The sequence below is a fragment of the Cyprinus carpio genome, chromosome B4 (genome assembly GCF_018340385.1).
Source record: "Cyprinus carpio isolate SPL01 chromosome B4, ASM1834038v1, whole genome shotgun sequence".
Lineage (NCBI taxonomy): Eukaryota > Metazoa > Chordata > Actinopteri > Cypriniformes > Cyprinidae > Cyprinus > Cyprinus carpio.
In genome coordinates this window covers 12,051,025-12,066,265 of record NC_056600.1, presented here as the reverse complement: position 1 = coordinate 12,066,265, position 15,241 = coordinate 12,051,025, and the positions used below count along the sequence as shown (strand labels likewise).

The 15,241-nt window shown below is 39.9% G+C and overlaps 1 protein-coding gene across 4 annotated transcripts in view; it reads left to right on the top strand.

The window, feature by feature from the left end:
- LOC109084906 (plexin-A4) overlaps window positions 1-15,241 on the top strand; it is a 202,418-nt gene that overhangs the window by 106,074 nt on the left and 81,103 nt on the right. For all 4 annotated transcript variants that reach the window (XM_042722756.1, XM_042722757.1, XM_042722759.1 and 1 more), the window contains exon 4: window positions 6,695-6,826. In XM_042722756.1, the coding sequence (XP_042578690.1) occupies window positions 6,695-6,826 (132 nt within the window). The remainder of the gene's footprint in view (window positions 1-6,694; window positions 6,827-15,241) is intronic.

Here is a 15,241-nt window from a genome sequence, read left to right as displayed (position 1 = left end):
CACATGAGAGGAGGAAGCATGGGTGATAAAAGTAGAGAGGAAGAGGAGAAAGATAGACTGGTGAAAGGTCAGACTCACAGACACCCTGGAGAGAGAGTGAGAGGGGTGTCCTGTCTGTCACACAGGAGGAGAGAAGGGCCACCCTGCGGACACACGTCCCCTTTACTTGCCTCTACAAACACACAGCCAAAATAACCTTCGATCAGCAGGGAAGTATTTTGGAGATTAAAATACTTTTTCTCCAAAAATAACTGTATGAAATTTCAGTTCCACAGAGTATGTGTCCACAATTTGATTCAATAATATACAAAAGAGTTCATAATATAGAAAAGGAAAAATCTTTTCAAAATATACTTTAAAACTCATGGGCCATTTCATGTGACGTACTCAAGTTCAAAAACCAAAAGTAGTAAACATTTTCTTTGCACCCTGAGCACATGTGAGTGTTCACATCTTCACGGTGTATCAATCGTGTTTTTATTTTTCATATTAATTTACATTGAGTTCATAGTTTTATATAATAATTTTGAATAATTTAAAAGATTTTTTTCAGCGTTATACTGTATATGTTTTAGTATAAATTGAGATCACTGACCCAGTTTCATGTATTTAAATTTAAGGCTTTAGATCAAAAACATGGTCAAGTCAAAAAATAAAACACCAATTTTGTTAAGTTTCAAAACTTTTGACTGGTGGTGTATACATGCAACATCAAAGATATTATCTCCAATTTTAGGCACTTGTGGGTAATATCTCCCTCTTTCTCTCCCTCGGTGAGGGGTTTTTAACAGTTAGAGCAGTGTGATCCCAGCTCTCCTCTCTGCGGGACTGCAGGGTAAGAGAGGTGACACAGAAACTTTCGGCCTGCTAATATCGCTTCCATCCTCTCTACAGCCAGCGCAAGCCCTGCATATAAAACACACCTTTTTCAAGCAGAACGAGGACATTTTTAAATTTTCGACTTCGCTAAAGGAGTACAAAATATGCCAAGATTTTGAAGTTCACGCAGATCGACTGAGAGTTCAACGCAATTACATAAAGGTTAACTACATTACGAGCAGGGAAACAATGGCTTAAATTGTGTCCCTAAATTGCGTATTCATGCCCTACAGTGTGTTTCGGAGCGTTAAATGAGAAAATGAATGTAAAAGTTTTTAAGCCATTTAAGTTCAGACTATGTTGGTCTTGAGCTGGTGTATTTAAAAGCTTTAAGCTTATTTGGAGGCCTATTGTTGAAGAGTAAAGTTAATTTGGCTGGCGATGACATTGCCGCAATCAGTGTGTCAGAGCAGGTTTGTGCCGTGCTGTTAGAGCCCTGGTAATTAAAATCCTGCCGCGGCACCGATCTGCTGATTGCGAAGAAGAAACCAGAGGGACGAACGGATCAGGAAATCTGATTAGGTCTCTCCTCCGCAGGGTTCTGCCTGTGAGCTCCCTGAGACACCGGGGCCTGGCTTTGTACACGCATGCACGCACACGTGTTTTGCGGATCAGAGCTTTTCAACAACCTCAATCTCATAACCCGGCAACCAAAACAAAGCCTTTCTCTCTTGTGAACATGGCAGCTTGCTGGGCGCGACTTGTTTAGAGCGGAACAGGTCCATGTCTCGTTCACTCATTAGTGATGGAAATGCCATATTAGAGGGGCCAGTTGCCTGGCTGCGGTGCTACCTGATTATGAAGCCGTCTGATGGTTTGGTGTGCTTGTCTTGGCATTCATGTTTGCTTTAAAAGTGGCATTTCTGGTATTATTGTACTCTCAATCTATGCCATTTTAGAACTAAAGCAGCGGTTCTTGATCCTGGTCCTCACAATCCCACCGCTCTCCACATTTTGTATGTTTCTCTTATCGCTTCAGAGGTTTTTCCATTTGACCATAAATGCGCGAGATGTGACTGTTAAATAACCTCTGTAATAACTTTTAATTACCTTGTAGTAGGTTTTGTCTGTGTGTGAATGCGCTGCAGCCAGTGCTGTAGTGCAAATCTGTTCTTACATGAAGTGGACTTCAGCAGATTTCCCATATGAAGGGAGTAGAGGGCAGTGAACACTGTGTAGGGACCACGTCAATTTTAACACAGTTTATTCATGGAGCTAATGAGCAGGTGATATGAATCAGGTGTGTTAAACGAGAGACATGCAAAATATGAAGAGCAGGGGGTCGCGAGGACAAGGATCAAGAACCACTGCACTGAAGGATTTATGCAAATTAGGTAATGATGCAAATTATCAGGTGGCACTGAAATGCAAAACACTGACCATAAACTTTTTAGTAAGCTTTTGACTATAGAGAGAAATTTAGATATTGAGAGAAGTTTGATAATATTGAGATTAAAACTTTTGTGCATCAAGCTGTCCTAGAACTGAATTAGGCCTATAAAAAAAATCTCCTCTAACAGGAATCTTTTTTTCCCTTCTGTAGTGTTTATTGTTAAATTTTTAGTATTTTTATATATGAGATTGTAAAAATCTGGTGACTCATGTGGTGATAAATGTGAATGAACATACTGTCACGCAAGGAAAATTTCAGACTTCGTCTGACAGTTGTAACATTTTATGCTCTTTAGAAGCAGCTAAACCAAGGTTACTATAAAATAGATTGGAAACACTGACCACCAAAGTCTTTATTCCCCACTGAAATCATCTTATTTTTTTATATATTTTTTTATTGCCTAATACTTAGTGCTCACCATGACGGCAGACAATGGCTTTCAGGACATGATCATCTTTAATTCCCCAGCTTAGCGTCAGCCTATTCAAGTTCCTGTGAAAAACCAGTCGCCTTCAGCTAAGTATCGATGTTGCAAAATGGGAATTTGCAGATTTCTTTCAGCATTGATTGACATTAAGAGACTTCCCAGTCCACCCACTCTGGCTTTTTACTACAGCACACTCCGGCTTATCCAATGGAGGCGTCGAAAACAAAGCAAACCTTTCGTTCCACTTTCCTTGACTATAGCAGGCTGGAACATGTCAAGATCTCCCGATGCATCAAGAGTGCTGATGCACAGGTTCTATCTCAAACTCTCCCAGGGGATTTGGCTCAAAAAAACAGAAAACAATCGCTTAACACCTTGACACAGAGTCACTCACGGTAGTGAGGCCGTTCTGCTTACAGTTGTTGACACGTGCGGCTTTATTTTTGTTATAGTCTGGGTTTAAATGTCATAGATCAATATCTCTGCATCAAAGAAGCTCTTGCTTCTAAAGGAACTCTCAAGGGAGCATCAGCATGCTGGTTAATCGTAGTGGCCTTCACCCAAACACTGCCTAGTGTCTGGTGTCCCACGAGCTTTGAGACGGGAAGTGTTAGTACTGTCAGATGTGCACCTCTGCAGCCAATACTGCTTCAAGAGCAGCTCTGTTGAAGTTATTTGTAGTTTTCTTTTGTCACAGCTTTTCAGTGACTCAGTGCCTCTTTTCAGCTTTGTTCTATATCAGTGTCGGCTCGTTCTCAGCCATAATGTAACGGCCAACCAGAAGCATCCTGTGTGCCGGGGCGAACAGACTTTTGCTCTGTGTGAACGGTGTATTCGTGGCACCGCTGTTGCCCTCACAAATGGAGAGTGTGGGCTATCTCTCGCTCATTTTGAAGGTAACAGAAGGAACACCTCCCAAGTGACTGCAGCTTGTGGAAGAAAAGCTCACTGAAAGATCACAAGACGGCTTTTGCCAAGGTTAAATTTAGGGTTGGTAGAAAGTTCTGTCGCTCTCTTTCCTTTGCGAAATGCTTTAGTTAACAGCAGGCTTTAGCAAGGGTTGCCTTGTGCCAAAAGTAAAGCGTTCTCCTGAGACGAGTGCTTACGTGCTTATGCAGATTGTTTGAAGTCAGTGGCAATAGCTAGATAGAGCATAAAAAACCGAGTTTGAAAGGGCAGCTATCACTAGTTGAATACAACTGGATTGGCAGGTTTTATCGAGTGGGGATTACAAGACAGCTGAATATTTTCTTGTGAGTTATTTGTACTTTGCTTTGAAGTGTACCACATTGGAATTTTCTTTCTGGCTGTTATGTGTTAAAATCAATAAATAAATGCTCCTGAATGTTTGTAGGTATCCAGTTGTATAGATTTAAATAGAATAAATAAAATAAATATGCATTCAGTTGAGAACTGCATTGATATTGCATGTTCTATTTTAATTCAGTGAGAACTTTTAACTAGAGTTTAACTAAAAAAAACATGATTAACATTATTTAATGCTCATTAGATTTCAATTTCACATACACAGTGACTTGAGCTGAAAAAAGAAATTGGAAAAATTGTGAGTGGCAATGTGGTAAAGTTCTGCATTCATCAGTCACTTGAGAGCTAAAGGGTAAATTTTTGGTTTTGACTTTAAACCTAGCTCCTAAATCGCCTCTTCAGTGCCTGGTTAAACTGTACTGCCGGTGGGTACAGAATAAGATATAGCTTTGAGATACAGGCTTCCAACTGTTTAGTGCATTTATCCCACAGTTTTTGAGAAACTTCTCTATAGCATCAGTTTCTATATCTATAGTCTATAGTCATACCACTGGCCTGATAGCAGGGCTTAAGATCAAGTTGTTTTGAGCCAGAGGAAATTGCAGTTTCCATGGATGCTGGGTAGAGTCCTGCCCACATTATGAAGCTGCAGAGCTCCTGTGGTTATGGCTGCTCTCATCACCTCTCCTTCTGTTTGCTCTACTCTTAGCTGATCTTAACTAGAGTTAGCTTGCGGTCTCTACTATACTGCCCTTTGACAGTGTGATGCTTTAACCTGTGCTCTATATCACAAATGAGCAATGCTGTGACAGTAACTTAATCATCCTTTTCATTTTTATACTGAATAAAAAAAAAAAAATAGTTAAACTAAAACTAAAAGCACTTTTGTTATGCATAATACACTGACCTTGGTGTAAATGATGTAAAAGAGCTGTTAAACATCAATATTGTTTGTAATTTACCCTTGACCACATTTAATCACTACATTTATTGTGTAACCTCGCATACTGTGGTGTAGTGTGTCTCACATGACTGGCCACTGTTGTTACAGTCCTTGACCACTAGGGGGACTGTGCATTGGCTGCACACCTGAGGTCCCACAGCACACGATACACAGAGCAGAAATGTGCAGGCTTATTCTACTCCAAAATTAAAGCTCATCTATTCCAAGAATAGACAGTCTGCAACCAATTGTTACTGTAATGTGACATATAATTTTTTTCAATCAGTTTTTTTTTATTTCAAAATCAGAGGCATTTCAAAAACAGAGAAAGTGTGACATTGAATACGAGATAACTGTTGAAATGGTGTCAGTTGTGGGTTTGAAATGGAATTAAATCCGAATGATTATATGATACACAGATTAGCAGTGTAATCCAATCAGGTTTTAAAGAATATAATCCACTTTATTGATACTGAAATGAAAGGGAGACAATTGTATTGTTTTGTTCAAGGCTTCAATTCAATTTGTTCAACTGGAATTCACCAGTTTACAATCTGAGAAAGAAAAGAAAAACTTTTATAAAACCAGTACTGTTTAACCATTAATAAAACCTGTTTTAATTGCTTCTTGAGTTTAAAGTGGGACTTTTACCAGTCCTGTGTCACTATATATTTTGTCATGTATATTAGCATGTTGATTTAGACATGTTTTTATTTTCCTCCTCTATCTGTGATCATACTCTCCTTTTTTAATGCTACTAGTCATCCCCTGTGGCTAATTTGTTTAGCTACGGTTGTGATAATGCCCATCTGCTTCACCCCGTCCCTCCAGTGATCTGTTGGACCACTCCGTGTATCTCTCTTGGGGCTCGACCGGGGCTTCGCAAAACCTCCTGCACTTCATTCTTGCACTGTCCACACGCTGCTATCCCAAACACTGCAGCTCTTCCTGGCCGAAACCCAATCCCAACCAAATTAACCAGCTTTTGATCGGGGAGATTAGATAACCCTCTTGCTGAATAAGCCTTTGGCTCATGTGAAGGGTTTTTGCTTTCTTCCGCCCCTTTCCTTCTGTTCTCTTCTTTTGTTGGACCTCTTTTTTGTTTTTTGTTTGTGACCCTCAGCATACAAAGCAAAAAACCCCGGAGAAAGTGAGAACGCAAAGGCAACACTTGAAACATCACTGAGTCTCAGGCAGGGACTTTTTGAAGTGGTGGCACAAAATTATTTTAGAAGTCTCTTGTGGTAAGATGATCTTAGGTTGACAGGACTTGCGGTCTGATGGGACTCCAGGCCATAAACGCAAAGATAAAGTGGCTGATTCCGATGGGAATAGACTTGATACCTCCTAAACTGTTTAGTGTCAAAAAGGGAAAGGAAAATTGCTGATTCATTCTGTCGTAATGGGTTATCAGGTGCATTGTAATGTTTAATGGCAGGTATAAAGACTTAAGTTCTCATAGGGCACTTTAGTGAGTGTTTGGTTAGAAGATGTATTCTGGAGGGGGGCTAGGGTTATATCAGGACTGAAACAGAGTGTGAGTGTGCACTTTTGCGTCAGCAACAACAGATGTTCAAATATAGTCATGAGACCTCCATCACTGCGACCCAACTGTGTGAGGATGTTACAGCTCTCTGCTGAACCTGCGATTTATGGCACGTAACGTCCCCTACAGCTGTCTAACAACTCGACAACTCTTTCCCCTTCCCCTCTGTTTTACTCTGTCTCTTTCATGCTTTAGTAGCTTATTAATGCTTGAGTAACACAGTTTATTCTCTCCTTTCAGATTCGAGTGGATGGTCCCACCTATGGTGCTTTACAATACGAAACCATCCAGGTGGCCGACAACGGGCCGATCCTACGAGACATGGCCTTTTCTTCTGATCAGCACTTCTTGTATGTGATGTCAGAGTCCCAGGTGAGTCACTGCTACCATTTGCCCGAAATGCATCACGATTTACACAGCACGCAGAAGCCGGGAACGAAGGAGAGATAAAATTATACCAGAATTTAGGGGTTTCACTTAATGTAATTACAGCCTGAGAGGTGCACTTGGACAGCCAAAGAGAGGGACACTTTACATTATAAAAAGTGACATGTGATGGATTGGTGGATTGGACTTTTACACACCGTGTGTGTCCAAAATACACACACAATTTACACATCAGGATATGCCGGCTCAAAATGGCCCAATCGGTGTAATGGAGTAGATTTGGCTCCGGATATCTTTAGCACTGCTGAAAGCTTGTAAATCTCAAAATCAGAAAAATACTGCATGCACTTAGTGCTGTAAAAACACCCTTACTCAGATAACCTGTCATCAGGTTTGCAGCTCAGGCTTTTATTTCTTGTGGCATAAATAATGCTTTTCATATTACCCAACACAGTGTTTTATGCCGCCTGTGTTGTGGTATACACTGTTTATCATTCAGTGAAAAGTATCAAGTCTGCTGCATAAATCAAAATAGCACTTAAAAGGTTGTTTATGTGGCTATTAGGTGTTTTAACCTTTGACCTCTGACCCCACGATGAGGTTCTCCACTCTTTTATATAATCTTGAACACTCCTGACTGCACTTAGCAGGATTTAAGGCTCCCAGCTCCCTCTCACACAAATATACTTACAAAGTATCCCAATACTTTGTTCGAATATTGTGGCAAATTCAAGATGACATTTTTACCCACAAATCCTTTTACTTCAGTACAAAGCTGCTGTAATGCCACACTCAGACCTGAAAGCAGACACTCAGCCAATGTCAAGATTTATAGCAATGGCTATAAATCTGAAATCTCATTCAGTAAAATTCAGTTCACTAGCAGTGAGGGTCAGTGGATGGCATCCTGGGATTGAAGGCACGGCTACGGTGGAGCTAGACAATCACATTGGCTGGACACAGCTTATGAGTTGCCTAGTCTGCAAACGTTGGTTGTGTTTGGACACACTGTCTGTTAGTAACTCAGATGATGCATATTTCGCAATGGATTCAGATTCATTGTGTTGTCATCAACAAAGATGTTAAACTAGAATCTAGGTTCTTTAGGTCACTCTCACCAACTTAAGCAATGCTGTAAACATAATTTAAGACCAATTGAAAGTGTGGTTTAAAACTAGGCCATGATCATCGACTCGAGTCTTATGGGAAAGGAAAGATGTTTTCTTTGACGTGAATAAATACCAGAGCTGGACCTGTGGTGCTTTGCCAATGAATAATCTCACCCTGTTGCAATTAGCCTATTAGCCCAGTTAGAGAGTTGTCGCCTGGTTTCTGTTTAGTCCCAAACATCAGGGAATCACATCTACTGGGGAATCATGCATATATTTAGAAACTATTTAGTGAACATGCATTCTCTCATCCAACCTGTAATTCTACCCCGACCCCCCCCACCCCCCACAGCACACACATGCACTCTAAAAGATCTATTCCATTTTGCTTCAAAATTTAATGATCTGTGATGTAACACAGCACTCCTTGCATCACTAGCACCGATGCCGAATTGACAGCACCTCAGCAAACCAAATGATATTTTACCCGAGTTGTGATCTTGAATTAATGTGATGTAAAATAACTTGAAGATTGTGCTGTGTTGATATTTTTAATATATTTGCACACATTCAGATCTCACACAGACTTGGTTTTCATCTCTGTGTTTACACTTTTGTTTGTTTGTGAGACATGCCATCTTTTGGCTTGTTTCTTTCTGTCTCAGTCTCTCCCACTCTCACAGTTTGTCTCTAGCTCTGTGGTTGAGATGTCTGCATTAATATTTATGACTGATAACAAAATGCAGAAATTCTCGTGACTGTTTTTGTGGTCGGGTCTGGTGCATCTGCTCAATGCTTGCGTGCGCACACACAAAACTTGTACCACTTAAAACATTTACCACTTTCTCTTTCATGTACCTTAAACTCCCTTTCCTTCTCTCTTATACTTTTTTTTTTTTTTTTGTGTTTGTTTTGTGTTATATTGTGTGTTGTGTGTGTTGTATTGTATTGTATTTTGATTTGTTAATTTAGTTTAGATTAAGTTACTTACAAAGTAATAAAAAGTCTTTAATGCCATTTTCCAAGGTATTAAATTTTGTAGCATCTTTTCATTATGTGTATCTGTCCGAATAGTGGGGCTCTGTGTAGTTTATTTATAGACGTCATCTCTTACGTTGCTCCGTGATAGCACAGGGCATTTTTACTTGATCCTGCTCTCGCTGAATTTCTGACCATTAACGCCCGCTTCCATGCACCAGGGAGCCGCTATCAATATGTGGGGTATTTAAATCTCTTTTGAATGATGCGATTGTGATTTCGCGATCACGCACACACTGTGTAAAGGGGACACACAGACGATATTACGATATAAGATATTTGTCAATGAGCTCAGGATCTGTAGAGGAGCAAATCCTCCAAATCTTGTCAGTCATCTCTCCTTACTCTCGACCCATGATCAGTCAGATCTGACTCCTGCAGCTTGTGTTGGTTGCAGGGTTGTTTTTTTTCCATGGAATTGGGCTGCTTTTAAACTGTTGCCATGGCTTGATTTTTCCCCGTGGGTTAAAGGTTTGAAATATTGCATAAATTAGATTTGCCTGAAATGCTTTTACTCAAACATTTTGCATTCTACCTGTAATAAAACTGTGCTAAATGTTTTGTGAAGGAGGGCCACTAGTAAGAAGCCTTTGAGCTGTGTTTATGGTCAATGTGCATAACAGTGACTGTAAAATATGTATTTTAGTGATGGAAATTACATATTTTGATATTTGGGACATGGTCATTGCGCTACTTTGGGATATTTTTTACTGACACGGGATGCACAATTAAAATGATGTGGTGTCATGTGGTAGGGGGGAAGTGTGGTGGGATGTTGTTTAGTGGTTGACTCCTAACCCTAAGGTTGTGGGTTCGAGTCTCGTGCTGGCAATACCACGACTGAGGTGCCCTTGAGCAAGGCACCGAACCCCCAACTGCTTCCCGGCGCGCCACAGCATAAGTGCCGCCCACTGCTCCGGGTGTGTGTTCACGGTGTGTGTGTGTTCACTGCTGTGTGTGCACTTTGGATGGGTTAAATGCAGAGCACGAATTCTGAGTATGGGTCACCATACATGGCTGTATGTCACTTTACTTTTTTTCACTTTTTTAGTTGTGATAATTATTTTACCTTCCATTCAGACTTGATCAGGTGCATGATAAAGCTTGGAGGCTGCTTGGAAATTCAACATGATACACCAGTGACTGAAGTAAGTGTACACATAAGGAAATTTATAGGTTTAGTAAACTGGAACATGCAACATTTTTGGATTAACCTGCAACGTCCCAAGTTTAGTGTATGCTAGAACAGTCATGAGCACACACTGTCATACAAATTCCCTGCGGGAGTGAGGAGCAGGGTTGTGTGTTCGAGTCTCGGGCCGGCAATACCACGACTGAGGAGCTTGAAGGAAGAGAGAAATAGGTATGTAGTGTGGTGATGGTAGAGGTTTGGAGGCAGGGAATGATAGTGTTTGGGAGCGGAGGAGGCCTGGGTTATGTGTATGATTTATGGCCGATTGATTGAACAGAGCTCAGGTTGTGTTGGGGTTCGAGAGCCCATAGTCCCCCACACTGAGTCATTGCTGAGGTCAGCTGTTAGTACAGCACTGATCACGCTTCCCATGAAACCAGGACTGTTGATGTCTAGGTTATACTGCATGAGCGGTCTGACACATGATGTCCACTACAGTGGTCTTACCTTACTTTAAGTCATTTTTAATTACCAAGTGTCAACTATAATTCTCTATGGCTGTCGTCTTTTATATTGCATAACAGATGGGGTGTAAAAATCCAATTCATTTTTTCTGTAGAGGAATTGATATTTAAAGATAATTTGTAAACCTTTAACGATCTGCTGTGAGCTACAAGGATGATGGTATAATAATTATAATTATTAAAAAAATGAATAATTGTTTAACAGTGGAATTCTTTGTGAAAGACTTCAATACCCCTGATTTTTCCAAAAGAAAATCAGAGAATCAAAACAAGCAAATGATCTATATACTAAGGGTCTTTGAAAGTGAAGTGAAAGTGAAAGTGAAAACCAATAGAATATAGTATAGTTTCGATTTATATTGGGTTATTTTGGGTTTAGGATGGTTTAATGGCTTATAACTCTTGAACTAAGAAAAAATCCCTATTGGAAAAATACTTTGGCAGCCAAGAATGGTGAAAAGGTTGGCAGACACTGTTGCACTTTATTGAGGCTTTTGCCTACATAAATTCAAAGTGACTGACATCAAGAAATACATGTTAGCAAAGTTTGTTGCAATTTATTGTAGATTTTGTTTTTATATTTTGTATTTGGATTAAATAGAGAAATTTAAGTTGATCATTTAAATATTTCTAGTGAATTAGAATAGTTGGGGATGTTCTTTTACTTTGTATTATAAATTATAAGGAGACTTAATTGACTTAATGAGTTTTTTGTTTTTTTTTACTTTTACCTTTACTGATCACTTTTTTTCTTTAAAGTCTCTCTGTTTCTTTCTCTCTCCCTGTCTTACTCTCTCTTTCTAATTAATCCCCTGATTATCCCTCTAATTAAATCTGGCTACTTTCCTGTATCATTTTAAACAGCAAGATAAATGCGTCTTTTTAAAGAAAGGGGCTAGACTGTCTGTTGAGAGTGATGCAGATTACAGTTATCAGAGCTCGCAGCTAATTATTGCACTTGGCTTTTTGTCCACGTTTGTCATCCTTTCTTTAAGGGCTAAGTGTTTTTATTGTAACCTTAGACAATGTCAGCATCAGGCGCGTGTGTGTGGTCAGAGGGACAGCTGGGAGCGCTAATGACAGAGGCCTCAGCTATAGTTCCTCCTGCATTAAATGAATGACAGGGAGGTTCAGAGCTCAATGGAGTTACACAAATTACCGGTCTTGGCACATTAAAGCCTTTTGTTCTGTCAGTACCATCCAAATGGAAGTTGTGTTCTTCTCTCCCGCAGTTTACTGTCATTTTACACCGGATCTTCGGATCAGTCTTTTGTGTGAAACACGCCGAGGTGAGTGCGTACGCCTGGGCTTTGTCCTGCCCTAGAATGTTCTGTCCGCAATTTAAGACAAGTGCTGCTTCAGTGGCTTCATTTGAATCTAAAGAATCGATGCTCGTTTTCCTTATTTTCAAGGAGATTAAATTGATTTTCTGTCTGTGTTTCTCATAACAGCTATGTCACAAAGCAGGCTGGAGATGGTGGCTTCGCTACACTCTCATGCTTGCAGCATATTCATAATTCATGCAGGGCAAGTTGAAACTGCAGGTAGTATAAGTGTTAATAATTTAAAGTGTGTCTCACACCAGCCAAACAGCTCAAAGTCAAACTCTTTCGTTTCAGATCAGCTCTGGGCATTCATAGGTGGGATAAGGCATCTGCCACCTCATCAGAACAGGTTTAATAAAGACGACCTTTAATTTCAATTACGAGCTGCCGCTTAACGGCAGTCCCATATGTGGCATTCGCCACCAATCCCCCAGTGTGACATCGGGATCTTGAGAACATTTCGTTGTGATATTGCAGTGGCCTACTTAGACCGCAGCCCATTGTGTTTGAGGGAATAGAATTACTCAGGACCTCTGGATGCGTTTGGTACACCTTCGGGGAAATTTTAATCAACGAGAGCAAAGGAAGTTCTCCTGAAACACTGATTTTGATTAAAAGAATTCACTCTTTTTTGATTAAAAGAGTGAACACAAATATCAGTTTGCAAGCACATATGTAGAAGAACACATGCAACAGGTGTGTGTGGTTATATTTCATTTTAGGGACAAAAGTTCAATTTTATTTTTTATTTTTAATTTTTTTGGCCAGATATTTTCTTCAGAAATAGGGCTAGGGTCTCTCTGTATTAATTGCAGATTGCTTTATTTTAAGGTAAAGTGTGACCATTTGTTTTAAGGCAAAGTGTGTAAAGTATTTATATTAAATATTTACAGTAATTTAAGTTCTCCTATGTCAGCTTAATGTAATGCTGTGTTTGCATCATGTCCATAGTAATTAGCATACTATAATTGCCACATATTGAAAATTATCATAATAATGAGCTTCCAACTAGTTACCCCCTTTCGCGTAAAAAACATTTTCACACAGCTTTGACTGTGAATTTCACTAGGTGCATTTCCATTACAGATTTGCACTAGACTTTTGCGATATTTTATAAATGTCTGCAAAAAACTATTGCGAAACTATGGCGTTTCCATTAACCAATGTTATGCGACTAAAACTAAGTTTTTCCTCTTGCGATAAGTCATGGCGACACATGTTGGTAGGTTTACGTATATCACAGCCACTGCCCTAGCCATTATCTTTAATAAAAGGAGGTGTACGCGTGTATCTTTAGCAAAGCAGTGTGGAGAGCCACTTCTGGGATTCTTACGTATAAGATGTATTTTATTTTATGGGGTGGCCGTGTCAGAGCTGTAATGCCCTGCAGACATGTGCAGTGTAAATAAGGGGTTATCCATCCAAGCATTAATGGCAAGGAAAACCCCTTATACTTGAGAGCAGCCACTTATGAGGTGTTTCTTGGAGGTAATAGTACATTAAAGGATGATCATTTGATTTTTACATAAGCCAGGTGACCTGTAAATGCAGTTTTGCGATATAGCACTTTTTTTTTTTTAATTGCCTGAAAAACCACCTCACATGAGCGTAAAAACTTTTTTGTGATATATGGGAGTTTTAGCAAAATTGATGTTTTTTCCATTAGGTGTATTTTCAATTTACAATTTCAATTTGAAGGGTAATGGAAACGTAGCTACTGAAAAGTTGTAACATTTTGTAAAAAGATTTTACTGTGACTGTAGAAGGTCTAAAATGTAGGCTAAAGAGTAGTTTAATGCTGCACATTTAATACACTGTTTTATTAGCTGATGCTACCTGTCACGCTTTTTCAAACACTTTGAGCACATATAGGAGGACTAATGTATTAATTTAAGTAATTTGCTGTCATGATCAGCAAAGCTGCATGTGGACCCATTATTAGAGTTACCATAGAAACTAAACACAGAGTCCGATGCCTAGAACAGCTCCAAGTAGAATCTCCAAGTTACTATCTTGTAATTACAGTAATTCTGACACGCAGCAGTAGTAAGACTTTTGCTTGATTGATTCCCCAAAGCATATAAACAAAGCTGTGTTGTTCTCATAACTCGTTTGAGTGGCCTGACACAGCAACATTGGCTCAACCAATGGTGTGACTTTAACCAACCAATGGAAGACAAGGAGTGTAAAACTATTTTAGCATGTCCATTTGTGCCACTAGTAGCACAAAAATCATCCGCGTCATATGTCCCTGCAATAAAAGGTGAGAGGGAGAGTGTTGCTCGTTCAACGTGTGTGTGTGTGTGTGTGTGTGTGTGTGTGTGTGTGTGTGTGTGTGTGTGTGTGTGTGTGTGTGTGTGTGGCTGCCCAGATCTGTTTTCTATAGTGTGTTTAGTGATGTGGTTCCTGGGTTTGGTGCCTGTAGGCCTAATGATGTCGTCTGGATAGAATCATCTCTGATATGTTTGTGACGGCCGGGAGTGGAGTATCAAGGCCTGAATGTAAATCCAGTTAGCACACAGAGTGGCTGGGTTCACAGCACACATAATTGCATTTTCCATCTGTGAAGCCCCCAGGGCCTCGCAGGGCACAGCCTGTTTAACCATGACTATGACCAGCTACCAAACCTGAGCACCCGCTGCGGTTTTATGGAAAGATGTGTGTCAGATTTTGACCAAATGTCTCCAGAAAGATGCTGTGCGGGAAACTGATATTGTAGGGTTACAGTTATTCTAGCTTCATCTAAAAAATCTTTCCAGTTTAAACAAAAAGTATAAACACAAATGGCCCAACATCAGCTGAATTGCTTTGAGCAATAGATGTCAATAGGAGGTTCCCACAATGGTATATATATAAATGTGTTAGTGCAAATGTATCTAAACTGTAGTTGCTTTAATGAGGGGTGTATTTTAATCTCAAAATTGTGTGTAAATGTATTGCATGTTATGTGTGTTAATGAGAGGTTGTGATCAAGGTCACAACATCTCAGTGCTGCTGTGTTTGTTACCATGAGAGACAAGAAAATCACAGCTCATATTACCAGCTTTCATCTTCCACTGACACGCTCCCTATACACACATAAATGCACTTTTCATGACCCCCTCTGATACCTAAATGACAGCGATATTTCTCGTCAGCCGGGCTTTGTGTGTGTGCGTTAGCAGTGAGATTCATTTAAGACGGACATTGATGGATTCATTTCATAAATCAGTTATGATGGGAAGTTGTCATCTGTCTTCTGCTTCACTGGTGGTTAAACATCCAAAATTGGT